At 35.7% G+C, this 20,689-nt stretch overlaps 1 protein-coding gene across 6 annotated transcripts in view; it reads right to left on the bottom strand.

The window, feature by feature from the left end:
* PLCB4 (phospholipase C beta 4) overlaps nt 1-20,689 on the bottom strand; it is a 239,374-nt gene that overhangs the window by 18,000 nt on the left and 200,685 nt on the right. For 5 of the 6 annotated variants that reach the window (XR_006168825.1, XR_006168830.1, XR_006168831.1 and 2 more), the window contains 6 exons: nt 18,381-18,469; nt 17,950-18,100; nt 15,630-15,679; nt 15,442-15,507; nt 8,426-8,541; nt 3,268-3,343 (listed from right to left, as the gene is read on the bottom strand). Coding sequence is in view for 2 of the 6 variants with exons in the window: in XM_042818940.1 (XP_042674874.1) it covers nt 3,268-3,343; nt 8,426-8,541; nt 15,442-15,507; nt 15,630-15,679; nt 17,950-18,100; nt 18,381-18,469 (548 nt within the window). In the remaining 4 variants the exon portion in view is untranslated. Of the gene's footprint in view, nt 1-3,265; nt 3,344-8,425; nt 8,542-15,441; nt 15,508-15,629; nt 15,680-17,949; nt 18,101-18,380; nt 18,470-20,689 lie in introns of those variants that run through there. The other variant, XM_042818950.1, reaches the window with a different exon arrangement.

Raw genomic sequence — 20,689 nt, 5'->3', positions numbered from 1 at the left:
CTTATAATGCTGAGTGGACAATTTCAAAGAAAGATTAATCAAATTTTTGAAATAAGCATTTTCTGGACATCCTTCTTTAAGATCTACAGCACTTCAAACAACTAGACGCTTCAATTAAAATTTCAAATAAAATAAAAATAGTGAAACAAATAAATGTATAAGTAGTGGAAAACTTGGTGGAAGTATTTTGTGACTTAACTGAAAAAAAACTGCCACAAAGCCCAAAGAAATTAAGAAAAGAATCAAGTGCCAATTGCAAATGTTTAATGTGATCACTGTTCCTAAATGGTTGATAAACACATAAACTACAGAAGAAAATGAAGGCAGGAATCCAGCATCTCAGATATGCTGATACCAAAGCAGAAAACCACAGAGAGACTCAAGCATGGCAGTATTAAGTATTTAATCTGAAAATATAGGAAATAAGAATAATATAACATTGACTGTGCTCATGGACAAACATGCTACTAAACTCAAATCAGCATGCAGACTAAGAGTAGGTATGGCTGCTTCCAAAACAAGTTTTTTGCTGGGTGTGGGAAAGGGAAGGTCTCTTTTTTTAATGCATATCATGCAAACTCAAAGTCTTATTTCAGGGAAAGCAAGATATAGCCTGGTGAGAAGGATATAAGGGATTTGCTGAACAACTGTTACAAGATTTGAAATATACAATTTGACCGTGATTGAGATGACCTTAGAACTCAAGGCCATTAAATCATGTGAAATCCAATTTTGCCACAGATCTGTGATACACTTCCAAGTTCAGATGTAATAAATTCCATGCACATCCCTGCTTTTCTCCAATTTATTACCATCACAGTAAAAAATGACTATTGCAATTGCATTGCGCTCTTGTCCTACTTAAGGTAGTGTTGCTTACCTGAAGTGATAAGAAAAATAACCATGAGGTAACTAATTTTTCCTGCCCTACAGACCATTTGTAATCCTGTCCTTTCATCTGCTCCTTCTCTGTGCCTAAGAGACTAATTAAAATCTTGATTGGAAACTTTCTTTTGCATAGGATATATGCAAGATGTTTCTTTAGTCACTAAGTTCAAGCAGGAATAATCTTTGAAGTAATCTTTTTTCTTCTCTTTTCATCCTTAGCTTTAGTGGGACCTACATTTTTAATGCATGGGAGTAATTTGCGTCTGCTTCAGTAGATGTGTGTGTAGTACATTGGGACATTCAGGTTTAATCTTAGGCCAAACTTGAGCTGCATATTTTCTTATGACAAGAAGACTTTTGTAGATGAAAAGGTCTCTGGTGCTAAAACTGTACATGTATACTGTGACAGAGTTGCACTGGAGGACATGAGCTGTAATTAAAACTGAACTACAGTACCATTTGATTCCAAATTAGTGGAGCAAATACTGAGAACTGCCAAACAACTGTTAATTAATCGAAGTCCCATGATATCAGTGCACTGCATCCAGCATTTTAGAATTTCATCTAATTTAATTGCACCTACATTCATCTAGGATAAAAGTTAATTTCCCTATGGTCTTGATCACTGTTTTCCAACTTGTTGCTTCCAAACCTCTGAATGATCTCTGGGAATAATTCAAGGGCCTACACACAGTAACTGAAACAAAAGGAGTCTGTGAGAATACTAAAATTGATACAGAAAATTGTGATGGAACCACAGCAAGCAAGATATTGAAAACCACTAACCTAGAGAAAACCACAGATGTAGAATTGAAGAGGTATTCTTCAGAAGTTACCCAACACATAGAGGCTTGTCATTTCAAAGGAGCTTACTTTTAAGTCTCCTCTGAATATGTCATCCTAAAACCTGACATGGGAGTGGACAAAAGTCAACCTTTTTTACAGGTACAGATTACATTTAAACAAAATGGTTTGAAAGCCGGATTAAAAAAAAAAAAAAAAAAAAAAACTCAGAAACTACATATATCTGTGGAAAGGGAAAACATGAGTCATACTTATAGGATTTGGAAGATTAATGAACACTTGGATGTCCTTTGTATATGTATCAGACTCCTTAACTCCAGACACAAGTGGGAAGTGAAGATCACAGCAAAGAATTTTCTACACAGTATAACTCCAAATGAGTTTTGGAGCTTATGTCTAGGTGATAGGGACCTAGTGCTCCTCAGAGAGTTTCTTCACTAGGAAATGAGTGAAATATTTTTTGTCCACAAGTTTTTTTCCTTTTTTCTTTTTTAAGAAAACACTTCTGGACTTTTAATTGGAGAAGGAAATAGGAAGATGAGAAAGGTACTCTAGATTTTTTTTCAGGGGGTTATCCTAAGTCTATGGCTCAAAAAGCACCAAAAATAAACAACTCTTATTTGAAAAAAACAGGGTGTTCTTTACATGAAGTAAGAGCATCAAATAATAAAATCAGGAGAAGAAAAGCTGAAAACAACCTTAATTCCCTAATTTTCTAAGTCTCAAAAGTTGTGGCTGTTTTGTTTGTATTTCCTATACTCACCTGATTTATTCCACAGATTTCAGCTTTTACATTAGCACTCCTACTTACACACTGTGTTCACTCTCCTGGAATCTTCTCCCTTCAGCCACTTTGTACATGGATGTGTCTTACAGTGTTCCTGCTACCCTCTCTTTGGAATATCTTTCAGAAACTTGAAAGCATGTCAAAAAGTGGTAGATAAAACTTTTAAGGAAAGTATGAAGCCAATGAGCATAGTATTAGCACAGAGGTTGCTCTGCACAACTCAACATGAACAAAGAATCACAACTTGAAAAAAGTTCTTTTAAATGAACTGGACTTGGCCTCTGAGCAATTTTATTCTCTAGCACCTTGAAGAGAACAACACAAAAATTTCCTGGAGAAAAAAAAAGAACACAAATAAGAAGGCACTTGGCTCAAGAACAACTTCAGACTTTTGCTTTCTTCAGAGGCAGGAGAAACACTAGTAAGTGTCACCCATGGTGATATGGATGGAAAATGAAAAAGAAACTTCTTTATGTATACAGTGTGGGAATGTATCTAGCATCCAAACTTCTCTTTGTTTAGTTAGAACTGACATAAATGACCAGTTTTGCTTTATAAGGCACGCATATGATGCTTTCTTCAATAAGTGTTAAAAGAGCAGGAAATTGATGCTGCTTTTTAGATATTTTTTCAAAGAAGCACTTTTAGACAATTGATTACCCCCATTCTTTCTGACTTGTTATTATTGCTAAAAATCATTCATATGCTTCCAAGAAAGTAAAACACCACTTGAGTCTCAAAATCTCTATTTCAGACATTGCATGTGTTAAAATTGGCTGTTTGCTTACCTTAGATTTGTGATCTGACGTTAGTGCCTGAATTTTAATTTCAGTTTCTTTCTTCAATTCGACACAATTACTTCCTCTAAAAAAAGCAAAATCGCAAATGTGTGCCACAAGTTAAACATCTTCCCATCCAGACAGCTCTTACTAATTAAAATGTTAATCAATGTTGAAGTGCTACAGCATATTGGAATGAAATTATTTCTTCTGGTAATTTATTCACAACTTACAAAACATTGTTGGATTAATGATCATCCAATTCAAACACCACACAATTAATTCTAGATTGCGCCTGCAATATTCTGTTGCTGAGGATATGACAAACATCTTCATTTATAGTACTTTGTTTCATTTTAAGACCTAAAATATCTTGCTAAGAGAATCCAGATCCTGTCTGAAAATTTACAAGCATCTTCATTACACCGCCATGATTTATCCTCTGATTTAAAAGTCATTTTTGTTACTGTTTTGAGGAAAAGAAAAAAAAAGTTGCTTGAATAACTGTCTCACATAGTAGTTTGGGCATGCTTAATTTGAATGACTGCTGAAAGTCTAAGTAAGCTGCTGTGGAAAAACAGAATCGAAAGGGTTGCAAAGAATTGGCCTCATTACCCTTGCAAATTACATTGGTCCATGTAGATGAATCCAAGACATTAAATACCTTAAGTGACTCGAAAACAATAAACCTTAAGACAGCCCTCACCCTTGCAATAGGTAATACAGCATGGTCTTTATGCTTGGGTAAAGTCAGCAGAGTTGAATACAAGTTGCAAAGTTTGTTTCAAGCAGGAAGACCATGATTTCAAGAAGCTGGCTGGTAAAATGGCAGCAGAGGACCCATGCTGATGCTCCCTAGATTTATGTGTGGACGGATGACTTCTACCTCTCAATAAACCTAATTTTGTGGGCTGTGCATTGGGTAGGATGGACACACAGTAAAAAACCAACAGCAATTTCAGTTACTATCTCACTTAAGCCAATGAATTTTTGCAAGCTCCATCTGAGAAGGTCCAACATTACCTATCTTTTTGCTACCCTTTATGTAGAGAAGGGTTTCCAGAAGAGAATACAAATTCACACATTGGAAGTCTCAGTTTTTCAGTTTGGAATAATACAATAAATTTAGAGGAGTTTATTTTGACAGCACTGTAAAAGTTCTATCATCTGGATCATCTGCTGACGTAAAACTATGTAATGTTACAGTGGGTGCAGCTATATTCATTTTTATAATCTTAAACTCTTAATGAAACTCTTAAACAGTTCATAACCTACTTTAATATCAAAATGCAGCTAAACTTACGGAAAAAGACAGAATTTAATTATCAAACAGTACTGGCAAAGTTCTCTGTGAAAACAGTAGTGTGATGTGCCAAGTGTCACCACTCATTTTCGGGTCATGGTAGGAAATTTTTGGTAAAGACTTGACTCATTTGACACTTCAGAAGTAAAAGCAATAGAGATAGGTTCCGATCATAGTTACCTCTGCCTGAATAAAAAACAGCTTCAAAGAAAGCATCTTTGCTTATGCACATGTGTAGCCATAATCAGAGTCTGGCTATGCATATCCTATGAAAAAGACTAATTGTTTCAAATGCCAAACACCAGACATTTCATAGTCCTAGTCATCAAAACCATCAATTAAGCCTTCCCTACAAATGCAATGTTTTCGTTACATCTGAAGGAAACCTTCCAGACAATCTGGACACAGCTAGAACTGTCCACAACTGCAGTGACCAAGTACATAATAAAACCATTAAGTCACAGCTAGAAACAAACATTCAGCAACAGCCCAACTCATAGTCACATGTCCATGCTCATACACATGCATACACTTGAATTACTGGACAGCTTTGATAAATCAGAAAGATCTTCACATGCCCCTCAAACTCCACTTCAGAGTGGGGACACAAGCATGCATGTCTCCATAAGCTTCTTCAAGATTTTTGAGCATTTTAAGTGTACAACAGAAATAGCACAGGGAGCAAAATCCCATCCATCTGTTGGTGAATTAGCATGTGATTAAAAATTTTACTTTGCTGAACATTATGCAGTCAACATTTGTCACACCATGTGGCAGAAGCAGACCGCAAAAAATTGCTCAACAAAGTCAGAAGACAAACTATTTTATATACCTATCAATTTTTTTTTTTTTTCAGGAAGTATCTGGCAATTTGAATATGAATGCTTCAAAAATGTATTTTAAATGCTCATTTATAAAGTTTATTACTTGAAAATGCCCCAAAATGATAGACAAGGAAATGGAATATGTCCTGTTCTCACTGAACCCAGGATCTCTCATTCATCAGATTGTTTCAGCCAAAAACCACTGCTTAGATCTCAGCTTGTCCTGAAATACACTGCCCTTCTGGGCTGAAGAGATGGTTCTGCCAAAGTACCTTGCTGAAGGAGGTTTCAGGGCTGCATACACAGTAATCCAGAAGGAAGCACTTAAAACACTGATGTACAACTCAGAAGCATTTTAATAGGAAATCTGACAAGCAATTTTAATTTGGTTGGTAATAAGATACCAGTAATTACAAAACTAAAGTGCCATCAGATGATTGGCAGCTGTCAAGTCCAGGAAAATGTTCAGTCATGGTAAAGAACAGTATATAGCTGTGTATTGCATTTGCTTCTGAATTAGTTACTTACAACAATCAATCAATCAAACAAACAAACAAATTAAAGGAGTCCCCATCTCCTCCAAAAAACAACAACAAATCCATAACAAACAAATAACAAGTTTTGTCAATAACTCAAAATTATCATAAAGGCTCTGGAGTCCATGACAGAAGTGTTATAAGAATTAAGACACAGAAAGTAAACAGTGAAATTATGTGAAACTGGGAATCAGATTATCACTTACTTTTATATTTGCCCCAGTTTGGGCTTATTCTGGAAAGCACTGTTACATATAGCTTTTCACTATTCATTGACCAGAGACTGTCATTACCACCTTTAACTTTGTTATATACCTTCATCCGTTGTTTTGCCTCAACAAGATGAGACACTGGCCTCTGCTCAGGCCAACAGGAACACTGATCATCTCTTTTCTGAACACTGTTCTGAAATAGCAGAGCACTGGGAAACTTTTCTCCCCTGAAGATAACTGCAGTACAACGTCCAGGGCTAATTTCATAATTACTGTAGTAAAATGCACTGGCTTTATTTACAAATTTGGTGCACAGTTCTTACAGCCAAAAACCTTCTTTACTCGGTGGAAATTGAATCGAAGCCAAATTAAATTAATTTGTCCTATAGTCAATCTTTCTTTGGAGAATTAGTCTTTTACTGGAAAGATCTACGTAGATTATGAATATTTTATAGAATTACAGAATGGCTTAGTTTGGATGGGACCTTAAAGATTATCTACTTCCAACCCCCTGCCATGTGCAGGGTTGCCAACTGCTAGATCAGGCTGCCCAGGATCCTCATCCAACCCGTCTTTGAATCTACAACGTCTCTGGACAGCCTGTGCCAGAGCCCTCTGAATAAAAAAATTATTCCTAACATCTAACCTAAATCTCTTCTCTTTTAGTTTAAAGCCATTTCTCCTCGTCCTGTCACTATCAGACCATGTAAAAAGTCAGTCCCCCTCCTGATTAAAACCTCCCCTCAAGTACTGGAAGGCTGCAATGAGATCTCCCCAGAGCCCTCTTTTTTCCAAACTAAACAAGACCAACTCCCTCAACACATCTTCTTATGAGAGGTGAGATCTGAGCAGTTTCTTAGTTGAAACAATCTAATGAATGAGAGATCCTGGGTTCAGTGAGTACATACTGGGTTTAGTGAGGACATATTCCATTTCCTTGGCTATCATTTTGGGACATTTTCAAGTAATAAACTTTGTAAACAAGCATTTAAAATATATTTTTGAAGCATTCATATTCAAATTTCCAGATACTTCCTGAAAAAAAAAAATTTTTGATAGGTATATAAAAGAGTTTTATCCACCTAATATTTGAGCCTTCAAATCCATATCTTTCCAATTTAGATATAAAGATGGATATGTACTTGGGTGCTTATCAATTCTCCTTTCTTGGAAAAAATATGCATGATCTTTTTAAAGAGTTTACATAATCTTTTCATTATTTAGTGAAGAGAATTTTCCTTACCTTTCTCACTTCAGACACTTTTATTTCTGTTCTAAGTGTACTGAATAGACAACCAAGTATTTTAAAAAAACCAGTCATTCCAAATAATTAAAAAAAAACTAAAAAGTATTTGTGTAAGAAACCAATGCGAAAGATGCATTTACATTCAGCATCCAGTTAGCAAGTGGTTACCAGCTGCTGTAGTCTGATGGTAACAGTGTTCATTTTAGACTGTTAGCATAACTTTATATAGAATTAAGTAAACCAATTGCTGCTTAAAGTCCTGGTATTATAAAACAAACTGCTATCTCAAAGAAATTATAGCCATGGGGTGAAACATAGAGGAGACTCTGCTGCCAGATTAAATACTAGCAGCAAGATAGCAATAAGTCCTGTCATATTATCCCAAATGGGTCTACAAGAAGGACGTTTTACTAAAGTCATCAGTATGTTCTGTGAACTTTTCTGAGATTAAGAGATTCACATGGATAAAGGCCACGACTTCAGATATTGCAAACCAAAGCAGCTTTACCCAAGTCAAAGGATTAATAGCAATTTATCCCAGCTGAGTATCTAAAGGTGTTGTTTTTTGTTGTTGGTTTTTTTTGTTGTTGTTAAAAAGAAATTTCAATTTGACAGCATGACAGAACTCTACTATTTTAAAATGCTCAGGATTAGAAGCTATTTTTTTCCTCAGATCAAATCATTGCCTCCTCCTGATCAGTAGAACTGTTGAGGGCATTAGTCATCTCTTACTGAATACAACAGACACATTCCTGGAAAAAGGTAGTGAGACCAGACCAGGACAAGGAAATTAACATTTCTGGCAACTCTTTTGCTTTTATATTTCAAACACTGACAGTAGAAAACTAGAGAAAGGCAAACTGAGTACAACATTTATGGCCCATGGCTAAAGCCTTCAAGCAGCTCAAACTCAGTTGAGATGTAGGATGCTGGTTTAAGCTGCAGTTCATTCATTTGAATGACCTTTTTTACAAATGTTTTCTTCCAGACCACAGAAGCATAAAAACTATTTTTAGTCTATTAAAAACATTAAAATAATATCTTACCCCTTCTTCTTGATTGCCTTCTCTAACATTTTCTCGTATGATACCTTTTCTTTATCATATTGTGCCACTATTTTGTCAATTTGTGTGCAGTGCAACTTCTGCATAGCGCTGTGCTCCTGGAAAACAGTAGGACCTCACAATTAGATTGCTGGATTTTTAATGTTTAGTTTTCTTACAGTGTAAAATTATCAGTGTATGAACAGATAACTTTGACAGTGGAATTTAATCCGGTTTAGCCATCTGGTATTTAATTTCCAGATATTCCACCATAAGTGATACAGCAGTTCTCCTTTTCAGAAAAATGAAAATCTATACTGTACCTTAAAAATATAATATATGGTTACTTTAAAACATAAGAATGATGGAAAAAAATGCCAGCTATTACTATTCATTAAACTTTATCTTTTGAATAAATGCCCATTTAAATACAACATTAGAAAAATCATATTTACAAGCTCATATAACGCCACTTAAGGGGAAGATTAAGGGGATTAAGGGGAACAAATCTCATCCCAATCCCCTTCCCCTATGTATCTTCCATTGAATAAAGCACTAGCCTGTTGGCCATTATAAAACAGAATAAAGTTATAAATCCAAAAAACAATAGCTAAAAATTAAATCTTTAATTGAAAGTTCTGAAAATCTGGTCTACAACTCCCCTAACAAAAACAGCAATCTCATCATTAAGAAATTCTGTACTGTTGCAGAGCATCTCCCTGTCCAAGCAATAAAAAGCAGTGCAATGTGATGCTCAACTACACATGCAGCCCACTGCAAACAACCACTGCCTTTTTTTTTTTTTCTTTTTTTTTTCTCCACCCAAGCAATATAGCACACCTTGACAAACTGGAAGTAAAGAGCTACTCATGGAGTATTTCACCCCAGTGACAACCCAGTTACGTGATTTACACTGAAGAAGTGAACTGTAAGAAGTTAATCCATGGAAGGAGAGTAAAAAACTTTTTATATAATGAAAAGAGGAATCATCAAAGCAATCACTTGGTTGTAGTGCAAAAGCATTTCCTTTCCATTACAAATACTGTACCAGAAACAACACCACTAGCACTTACATGTAGACTTCATTATTAAACTTGATTTTGTATTCTTCTTCATCAGAACAGTTGCTTACAATGCAAATATTTAACTAAAGCTGAGAGCACTAAATATTTCATTTACATTATAAGAGGAAAAATTTTTTGTTAATTTACATTATTTTAGTATTGTTCAATTGTTCCACATTTTATCTAAACAAGTCAAAAACCACTGCATTAACTAATATGGCCTTTTACCAGGACTTTATTTTGTTTTATAGCTCATTATTTAGTTATGCTACCCTTATTATTCTGTTGTTCTTTGACCCTATTTTCTGTACACCTGTGTTTGTCTTATCACTGTTTCCTCATTTAAAAATCTTAGTGAAAGACTTGCATTGAATTTTACCAAAATATTAATACAAATGTTGTCATACTTTAAAAGCCTGGCACTCACAACATATGTGCTCCCCCAAGGAACACATACAACTCACAAATTTTGTAGTTAGAGTGGAGAATTGAATTCTCTGTTCTACAGAAGATTTAAAGGGAAATAAATAGACTCCATTACCGTTAAAAAATTCCCCAGCATTGCCAGGGAATATCTACTACTGACTAATCATGTAAGAAAAAATATGAACAAAAAGAATGACATAAACTTGACAACTTGACAGCATAATGCAGCCACAGGTAAAGGCACAGACAAAGAGCATCTCACTGCTTAACTACACACTTTCCTTCACTCAAAAAGAACAACATAATTCCTGCTCTGAAAGACTATCTGAAAATATTGCAAAGTATGAGCCATCTGCATACTCATAAGGCATGGCTACATAATTCTGGTGGTCCTATCACTTACAACTAGAATACTTAACCATTTAACCATGATTAAAGTCTCATCTCTTCATCACAAAGCCACTGTGAACTTCTGAAGAGACTCACCTTTACTGCTACTGCTCCAAGACAACTCCATCTTAAATGTAAAAAATCTATCGAGGACCTTATCCTCACCCCCCACTTTCCTCCTCCTCCCACCCAGTCTGCAGAACGTGAATTTGGACATGAATATAAACACAGCTGGAAGAGGAAGATGGACTACTGCCACCCACTGCACAGAAGGCACAAAATACTGGGAGTCAACAACAACAGGTCTCTTGAATTACATTACCTCAAACCTGGGAACACTGTTTAAAGTGATTGAGCTGATATGACTGATTTTCTGTCTTTACTCAAAGGAAAATTCATTACAGCTAGCTGCTGCATCCAAAACTTCTGTCAAGGCTCCAGAAAATGCAAGTGGTTTCTAACATCTTAAAACACTTTCAGCATTTTTTATTTTTAGGTACAAAGTTCCAGGTGGAAAAATGTTCTAGACTTATTCAGAATATGTTTGCAGATAAAACTCTCCTCAGCTATAACTTTCCTGATTTCCTCAGGACTACTGAATCTGTGGTTTGATTTTATACGTCTTTTCCTCAGATATATTCAGAAATTGCATTTAATGATTATATTGAAAATTGAAGGCACAGTTCAGCTGAGTGGTCAGCTAACTGATACAGAAGGACGCAAATTACAGCCTGATTATCTATGGAAAAAATAAAGAATTAGATGCAGTTCCATTTAAAAAGGGAAAGAATATCATAAGTCAGTCTGTTGAAGACAAGAAGTAAGATCTTAGGATACAAACAATTATTCCTACATGAATCTCTCTAATATAACATAAATACTCCTTTACACAACTAAAAACTGAAGTATGGAAGACTTTCATTACAGAATACCACAATGATGAAATAAAGAAAAACTATCATTTCCAAATCCACAACCTCTTTTGCAGAATTTTATTAATCTAGAACCCCAGAGTCCTTTATACTTTCTCTTTTGCATTGTGAAATGCAAAATGAAGATTATTTTTCACGGTCATTTTCTTGAAAAGATTTCTTTTCAAACAGTACACACATTCAATGTCAATATAAATTCACAGGAGACTGATTATAGGATTCATATTTTGGGTGATAACTGTGCAGATCTGGATAGTGCCTATGGCCATATTAAATTCCCTGAGTGAACATTTGTGAATATCACCTCTGAAACTGACAGAGCTCTTTACCACGGTGATCTGTTGCACCTTTGACAGATAGAGAATATACTGAGTAATCCTTCCTTATTTTGCTTCCTCCTCTGTTTAACACAAGAGGCACAAAAACTCTAACATTCCTGCAACAGATTAACATCCAGTAGGAGTCCACAGAAGCAGGCTGTTAAATGATGAAATCAGTGACTGACTCTTATCAGAGTCAGATTACGTATTCTTGGTCTTTATTCCATCTTCCTATGATGCCACTCATTTACTGTACTCAGTATCTATCTTGATAAATAAAAAACAAAACCCAACATTCATATGGAGGAAATTGGAGGACTGTAGGCTGGAACCATTGTGTTTCAAAAGCTGCCTAAGATTCTAAAAAATTTTGCAGAACGCAGAATTTGCTGGCTGCATTATTTTAAAATGACCGAATGTCCAGATTACCAGAACTAAGACTTAACAAGAAGTTAGACCTAGCATGGATTTTTTTTTTTTTAATGGTAATCATTACAAACATTTGTCACTCTTTTTTCAAATGCCAAACGAAATGACTATTGAAGTATAAGAGTTCAGTTTCAGAATCAAGTGTACCAATACAGTTTCCCTATTTCAGAAGAAGTGGTTTTGTTTTGTAACAGAGCTGTTGCAAATGAATAAGTTTTTGAACCCAATCCTCTACTTAAGTTTGTAGCCTGGGTAAGAACAGAGAGCCTGAAGGAAGAAGAATGAATTTCACAGAATTACAGGACTTGTGAAATGTTGTTCCCCTTCAGCATTCACTACAGTTTGCTCTGTCTTTAATCTCTACTTGCTTAGCTCGTTACAACCTGTATGGATTTCTTTAAAAGCCTTATTTTGTTTTTAAATAACTCTGCATATGTACCTTTTACATGAATCTCAATCCTGAATGAAAGTTGCAGTTTTTGGCAAGCCACTCATCTGATATTACAGAACGAGCAGACTGAACTTTATCAGTCACAGAATGTTTGTATTGTAATTATCTCCATTCTACTTGGATACAGTAGCACTGAGTAGAGTAAAATAAAATAGGATAGGGACCTACAAAGTTTATCCAGCTGCCTAACCACTACAGGGCTAACCAAACGTTAAAGCATATTAAGGACATTACCCAAATGCCTCTTGAATACTGACAAGCATGATAAGAGGTCATATTTTTCCCATATGGAAGTGGAAAAAAGAACAGTAAAGACTCTAAATCCAGCTCTCCAAGGATCCTATACAAAAACAAAATGGTGCCTGGATTTTCAGAATATAGTACTCTCTGGCTGTGTATTTGTTTAATGCTATCCTCCTTCTTATTTTGCTGCTGGTCAGTGTTTCAGCCATTTTGATTCCAGAAGCATGATAAAATTCTCTTATTCCTCAACATACTGCCATTACTTTGTTTTTCCTGTGTGATATATCTCCTTGCAACTGTTGTACCTGTGTACATACACACATAGTGTGTACATCACTTTATTTACATCACAAAGTGACATCACTTTATGCTTGTTTTATTATTACTCCTTTTTTAAAAGAATATTTATAATTACATAATGCAGGGATCATTCACACTTAACATTTGAAGTATATTGGTACTGAGGCATTTCTAAGGAATGTAGAGTACAAAACAGGTAAGACTTGTGAAATGCAGGAGAGGTTTAATACCTTTTAAAGAGAAGTGTTTAAACCACACCAAGAAGTTGAAATAACCTCTGAATCACAACACAGACCTGGCAGATGGCACCACTCTTCAAAAGCCCTGTAAATGCCTAAGCTGCAGAGCAGAACCCAAATAAAACCAATTTTCCACTGGGCCTTTTGCTCTGGAAGGTTACACATCCTTCCTGCACCAGGGACACTGAAGCTGTACTGTGGGTGATGCAAAAGAAATTCTAATGATTAATCTGAAAATGTGGTGTTTGTAACTGTCCTACGCATTTATTTAATGAAGGCTGATAATACAATGTGTATTTTCTTACAAAGCAACCAAATTCTGACAGCATTTCAGCAGGCATGCTAATACTTCTTTACACTAAGTGTATGTTGTTAATAAAAAGGACACTTACTCCTGATATTTCCTCAACTAACTCTGCTCTGGGCTACCCGTTTAGCTCCTTCATTGCTTAAAACAGTCATTTCCTCCTCCACCCTCTCTCTTCCACACTTGCATGCATTCATTTACAAAATGCACTTTCTACAAAGCCAACTTTAGACAGAAAAGAGTTGGATTTTGTTTTTCCTTAAATGACATGAACAATTCCTTTGTGTTTACTTATTCATCCAGATCTCAGGAGTGTCTACAGCAACATAAGAGCCAACCTATTCCTGGAACTTCTAAGTTCAATGTGTTTAATACAAGGGCTTTCCGCAAATGATCATGGATTATCAACTGCACAGTGCCCAGCCTCCTTTCTGGCTTATAAAATACATTAAAAATACCGATGAGTACACTAGGCACTTTCTTAAGCTCATCTATGTACTACTATGGCCACACTCTTCTGATCAGATGCTCTTTAAATTTAAGAAGTTGCACTTACATAAGGCCTTTAGCAAGGCATGTTCTAGACAAGCATTTTCTTGTTAGGGCAGAATTTCACTCACTCAGTTCATACTTGAAAACAACAGGACACAGAGTAGCTCAGAACAAAAATAATTGTTCTTGAGCAAATGCTGAAAGCCCTTCTGAGAGCACAGCATCTTACTGTTGCTGGCAATTTTCCGCCTGGATTAGAAAAAGCAAGTGCAAGCCTGAGCAAATTGATGAAATTTTTGATAGTATCCAGCTGTGAGAAGCTTCCTAAAAGATCAATCCCAAGAAGGCCTGGAAACTACCTATTATGCAATGATTCAGATAGGAACAAAACATCTTCGCAAGATGCTCACAGCAACCCATCCGTATGGGATAGAAGTGCTACTTTAGACGCGGATGGCAGAGACTTTTTCCTGAGCATGGACTTTGTACACAACATTAAAGTGAGGGAATCACTCATTTCACCTCTGCACAGGGTCAGCATGGAATCCGAAAGTTAAATAGTTATTCAATTTTCTTACACTATTTTTAATATTACAAGCCACAAGAAAGTGTCAATTACTGAATGTAATTTCCTCATACTTCATTATACGTAGTACCCCATGTCCAAATGACAGCCATGAAAAGAAACAGTGATACTAAAAATGCCAAGATATTATTACAGTAGATCAGATCTGTATGAAATCTGCAATCAAAGTGAACAAGGGAGTTACTGCTGCAAACGCTAGAAGAGATGTGCATGCATCACTAAAATACTACTTTCACCTGTTACTTCACTGTTTGTAACATGAGAAAAGATTTGCTAGTGATAAAAAGCAGGAGAAAATGGATCATAACTTTATAATGTGAAGTATACTTGTGATACTGCCACATTTGAGATACCACTGTCAACAGTACCCTTCAAGCAGCTAACTATAAAGTGGTAATACAAACATATGTGAAGAGGAATAGTGCATTTCATTTTTTTAGTTACACTTTCCAGTTTTGTCTGTTAATTTTGCAGTTTCTCCAGAGTCTGCCTTTGATGCATCACCCTGTCACATCATTACTCCATTTTTTTCAAACTATGTGTCAATATGTCATCCAAAAGGGAGCTAGATGAAATCATCATCCACAAAAGGTAGGTTCTGGATTCCACATGGGTCAAACAAAGCATGCCAAAATCAGGAAGACATAAAAAAGAGCTGCTAAAGGGAAAATTAGTTTACTTGAGCATAAATTGCAGTACAATTAAAACAGAAATGCCCTTTCTTGATGGTCTTAGTTCCTTAGTTTTCATTCATTTCAATTAGGAACCGTCCATACTAGTGAAAGTTGCAGCTCTTTTTCAATTAGACTGTGCTGTTCCAAGTGCTCTTAGTGATTTTACCTTTGCATGCTTCTTCTTTAAGGCATTCAGCTCTTTCTGCTGTTTCTTTAAATGTTTTATGTAAGCCTACAAAAACAAGAAATTGGATCAATTTGTCTTTGGTCACATTGACTGCAAACAGATAAAATAATGGCTACTTGAAACAGATAATTAGGAACACATCTTGAAAAGCCTATGTCCATGCTTACCTTCATTTGCTTTAAATCTTCTATCTTCACTTGAGGAATTAGGTCTATACCTAGGAAGGTATTGATACAGTTTATCTAAAACTTCATGCATAGAACTGTATTTCATACTTAGAGTTTTAACATAGAAATCTACATGTTAGTTAACAATTAATCACTGTTTTGTACCATTAAAAAGTCAGGTTATTGAAAAATTAATTCATTAAGACGTAGCAAAAATACTGCTAATTTCCTTTTCAAATACACCGCTCAATCAATTGCCTTGTGAAAAAAAGGAATTGATGAAGGTATTTTAATCTTACAGTTCTGCAACTGAAGTGTCAAAACACAGCAATATAAAAATTGGAAAAGTTGATTTTCTGAAAACACAACAAGCAATTTATGTACATTAAAGTCCAACTTTGCAAATTTCGTAATTTTTTACATAGCTGGAGACTGCTCCAGCACCTCTGGTTTCAGGGGGAATCTTTCTCTGGTGAGGTTGTGCATGACAACATGAAGAGCTATATATATTTATTCTCCTTCATTTAAAACACAAAAATTACAGAATTGAAATTGTACTTGCATCCTGTATGTTAGTAGAAGTAAACTTTGCATTTAGATTAATATCAGGTCTGGGAAAAGAAACAATAGTACAGTTTAATACTAAAGAAGAACTAAAATGGATGAGAAACTCAAAAGAAAAAAAAAAAGAATTAGAAATTAAAATGTAATGCCACTATCAAATCTATCATGTAAAAATAAAAGTACTGTTCAGAGGAATGAAAATTTATTCTGATCACCTGAACTGCAATGCAAACAAAAACAATGTCATTTCATCTTTACACTTTCATAAACGCTTTGTGATATATTACATATATATTTATATGTGTAAACTACTTAGCATATCCTACATGTAAACGTGAACAAAAATGCCAACAGAATGCCATAAGAGTTATAATTTGTAGGGTCTTTTTTTCATATTTTCACATTAAAAAAACCAACCCCAAACAACCTTAGACTGCTCCTAAGTACACCTCAATGTATTTTGTTAGCTGTTAACTCAGTACGTTTTGTTAACTGCTGTTAATAGTGTTCATGGACTCTTAAGATTCCTCCCTCCTTGTAAAGGACTTCTTGTCTTCTAAGGTGAATTCAACTGAGGAACAAACAGGACACCAACAGGTGTGCCTTTTTCTAAACAAACTTCCTTAGGCTTTCACTTTAAAGCGTAAAGTTATTTACTTCATTCAACAAGTCTGATTCCATAGCAACCATGAATCAATTGCCACCTCCTGCAAATTTCATACTGAATTAATGCTCAATAGAACTAACATGTGTATCTTGATGATGATACATGAAATATGAAAATATCTTGCTGCATAAAAAAAATCTGGGGTTTACAGCAGGGAAGAACTTGGAAAAAATTAAGGTGCCAGGGATGACCTGTTCTATTGCCAGAAGTGACTCATGATAGATGGCGTCTTATTTCTCAAAAGATTGACCCTTTCACACGTTTGTATTCAGTTGTCTGTTAATGTTTAAGAACAAGAACAGTGCTCTTTTCCATTCCCATTGATCCCCTTGGGCCAAGATGGATGAAAGAGAGTGAACCAGACTAAATCTTGTGGGCATTAACAGAAACATTTATTGTGTTTCATTCAGCTGTACAAATTTATTTTCTCACTTAATCTTCATTACCTGTGATGATCTGTGAAAAACAAATAATCCCACTTGGCTCTACGGGGTGATTTTGTAAAGTGAACAATGAATAATGAGAAAAAAATACTTATTCACTTCTAAATGAGCACTTTTAATATGGATATTTTTGACAATAAACATGCCATTTCTATAATCAGAGTAAAACCATACACTGAAAATATCTCTAATTGTTGGGAAATCTCTACAGAATCCAATGAATTATAAATACTTTAATTACTTAAATCTGCAACTCTGCCAAGGGATTTGTAGAGAGAAAAACTAAAGTAGAACAACTCCTGCGGAGCATTGCCAGAAAACAGTCATTCCTATCGGTGTGGCTTCAGTAGATCTCTGGTAAATTTCTCCCAGAGTCATGTAGGTTCTATTGGTATCTGGCATGGAGCTACACAAAGGGGTCACTTAGAAAAATAAATCCGTATTGGATTTACAGAGCCTTTTTGGTAATATATACAATTTTCTTGCAAAATTGTATATATTGTATACACTGACTGCTTTCAGTGACTGAAGAAGTTATTTTCAAAAGGTAAACAGAACTGCAAAACTAAAAATGAGTAACAAGTACTTCTCTGTAGCTTTCTGAACTGCACCAGAACTGAAGGATTGGCTCAGGATTTTTGTTTACCTTTCTTAGCATCGGTCCCAGACCCAAAGCCTGCTGTGGTACTTGGTCGAAGCTCAGAGCTACTCTGAGGAGTCACGTTTGCTTTGGCGTTATTAGCTTTCCCTTTTCTATCATTTTTTGAAGTGTCATTTGGTACATCAGCTATATCACTCTGGAAGAAACATTCACATTGTAATAAATAAATTGCTATTTTACCTGTAGTACAACATTTGGTGTACAGGAAATTTCTGAACTTGCTTACTTTAATACATACTTTGGAAAATTGAACTGAACTTTCAAATAAGACAATTCTCAGTAAAGTATTTGTAACATATTTTAAAAACCTACTAAAATATCACTCTTCTCACTTCCCCAAGTTTCTAGTTCTAAGCAATGTGTTTTGCATCATAATATGAATACAAATGAGCTGTTAGTCATTAAGTTCCACTTACAGTTTCAATACCCATAGCTCTCATTTGGTCTGCTCTTTTTTCTGTAATAGACAAAAATTTCTTTGGATCTGACAAAGCATCCACAATATCTGTAAGAAAAAGAAAAAAACTTCATCTTTTTTATCATTTTCAGAAGCATTTAGTTTTACCTTTCACAAGACCATCGCTACTACTGAATGAGCTTTGACTTGCAAAAATTGCTCAGGTTCATACAGTAAATTTGTCAGGACAGAAAGTGCTCATCAAAATAGCATCTGAGCATATTAGGAACATGAATCAGTTTTAAAAGTGTCAAGGGTGTGGCATTAATTCAGGCAGTTTATTCAGGAAATCACATTCTAAATCCATCATAGCATGGATACTCTGCGTTACTCCCTGCTGGTGACACTAGAATTTGAGAACAGAATGGAATCTGCTGAGTGACACAGCACTAACAACTTTGTCTCTTGGTTATTTGAAGTGGTGCTGACTGCCTATCCAGGCTACCGGGGGAGTTAGTACAAAAGAAAGGCTCCACTGAAACAGCAAGGATCTCCTTATTTCCTCCTATTCAGTAATCTTCTACCCTCAGCTTCCCAGAGGACAGTAAGGAACCAAGGTTGGTTTCTTCAGGATTTTAAGCAGAATGTGGGTTGTAGTGGGTGCTGGCACCATTTCTTCCAACCTTGGTCTCTGGCATCCCATACTCCAGCTCATACTCCTTCTCTCATTCCCTATGGGCACACAGAATCCTCCTGAATACACAAGCAGAGATGAGCCCCTGGATGCTGTACACCCAGTGTCACCCATAACTATACCATTACCATGAACTCCTCACATGTTGTCATGAAAATGTATGAATTCTATTTGTAGTTCTTAATCCAAACTGCATACGTGGCACTACTAGACAAGTTTATGTTGCAGAAGCTTACTCTGCCTAAGGGAGTAAATCAAACACCTTCCCTACGAGCAGATCCTTTTCCTTTTCAGCAAAACACAAACAATAATACTCTAACCACTCTTTTACAATAAAATCCAACACTATCATGCACTGTCTCTCATGCTGGGTGGATGCGTCTACAGAGCATAGTGCTTGATCATTTTGGCTGTCAGCATACCAATTACCTGAACTCAACCTTAGCTGTTTCCAATAAAATTAGAAACAATGGCACTGACATGAAATCAGAATTAGGATCAGGAATGAGGGTGAATATGCTATTCCTTCCTCCTCCACCTCCACCCCCTACTGCCACACTGGAGCATAAAAGAAATCTGTAAAAGTAAAATTAAAAATTGCACTGAGTAAGCTTAACTGCATAAATTACATAGTGTGTTTTCTAGATACAGCGATGGATGTGTAAGCACTGTTCTGAAGGAAGACAAAGACATGGGAACATTTACCTTCATGCGGAATAATCTCTTTCCACGGCCAATCTCAAAACCAAAAATTTCACAAATGGCAATGGAAGACCTCCACAGCAAGAAACAATTTTATAAATTAAACTGATTCACTATTTACAATATGAACACATTGTCGGAGATCATAGCAACAATCTGTTGTAATGATGTCTCTGAAACTTAACTTTAGTATTACACAAAAGGACAAAAGGATCACTGGAGTCAGTTAATAAGCCTTGCTTGTTAGAGCAGTAACTTAGGAAAGGAAGTTAAAATGCTGCAGTCTGACTCATCATTCACTAAAAAATATTGACATTTCATTAACTCAAGCTTTTTTTGTGAGAATCCAGGAGACCATGCACGGTGATTTACTTGTAAGGAATCCTTTTCTTTACCGAATGTGGCAAACCCCTATTTTTAGCTCCTTAGTACACTATTTTTGTATCCTTATATCCTAGATGGACTCACTAGACAAATGTTTCTGCAATAGCAGTTCTGACACTTACAATTTTCATCATTTCAGTTTTGTCTATGTCCCACGTCATACTTTTGGCCATTTTCCAAATTAGCTTACAATGACTGGGACAGAGAAACTGGCCCATTGACTATATTTGCAAAAAAATACCCAACCCATTAAAAGCTTTCAAAGGAAGCTTCCTGTCTTTCTTGATCAAACTGGGGGTGGACTATGCAATCTCCTTTCCTATCTAAGCTATTCTGTGGTCTTCTCTGAAAACATTGGATGTGTTTCTAATGGAAAATAGCACAGACTGGGCTTCAATTCCCCTTGACGTTGTACTAAATAGATAGCATTGCCTTCATAGGTACTAAATATGCCGCCAACAATAACGGTCGTAACCCAAACATATCTTCTGAACCTGTACTTTACATACACAAAATGCAGCTACAACTTATTTTCAGACATTTATTTT

This window comes from Centrocercus urophasianus, unplaced genomic scaffold, assembly GCF_019232065.1.
Source record: "Centrocercus urophasianus isolate 14NV4802_14NV808 unplaced genomic scaffold, USGS_Curo_1.0 seq_10, whole genome shotgun sequence".
In the NCBI taxonomy this organism is placed as follows: domain Eukaryota; kingdom Metazoa; phylum Chordata; class Aves; order Galliformes; family Phasianidae; genus Centrocercus; species Centrocercus urophasianus.
Note: the sequence above shows the minus strand (reverse complement) of the source record. Positions and strands in the feature narration are given on the sequence as shown.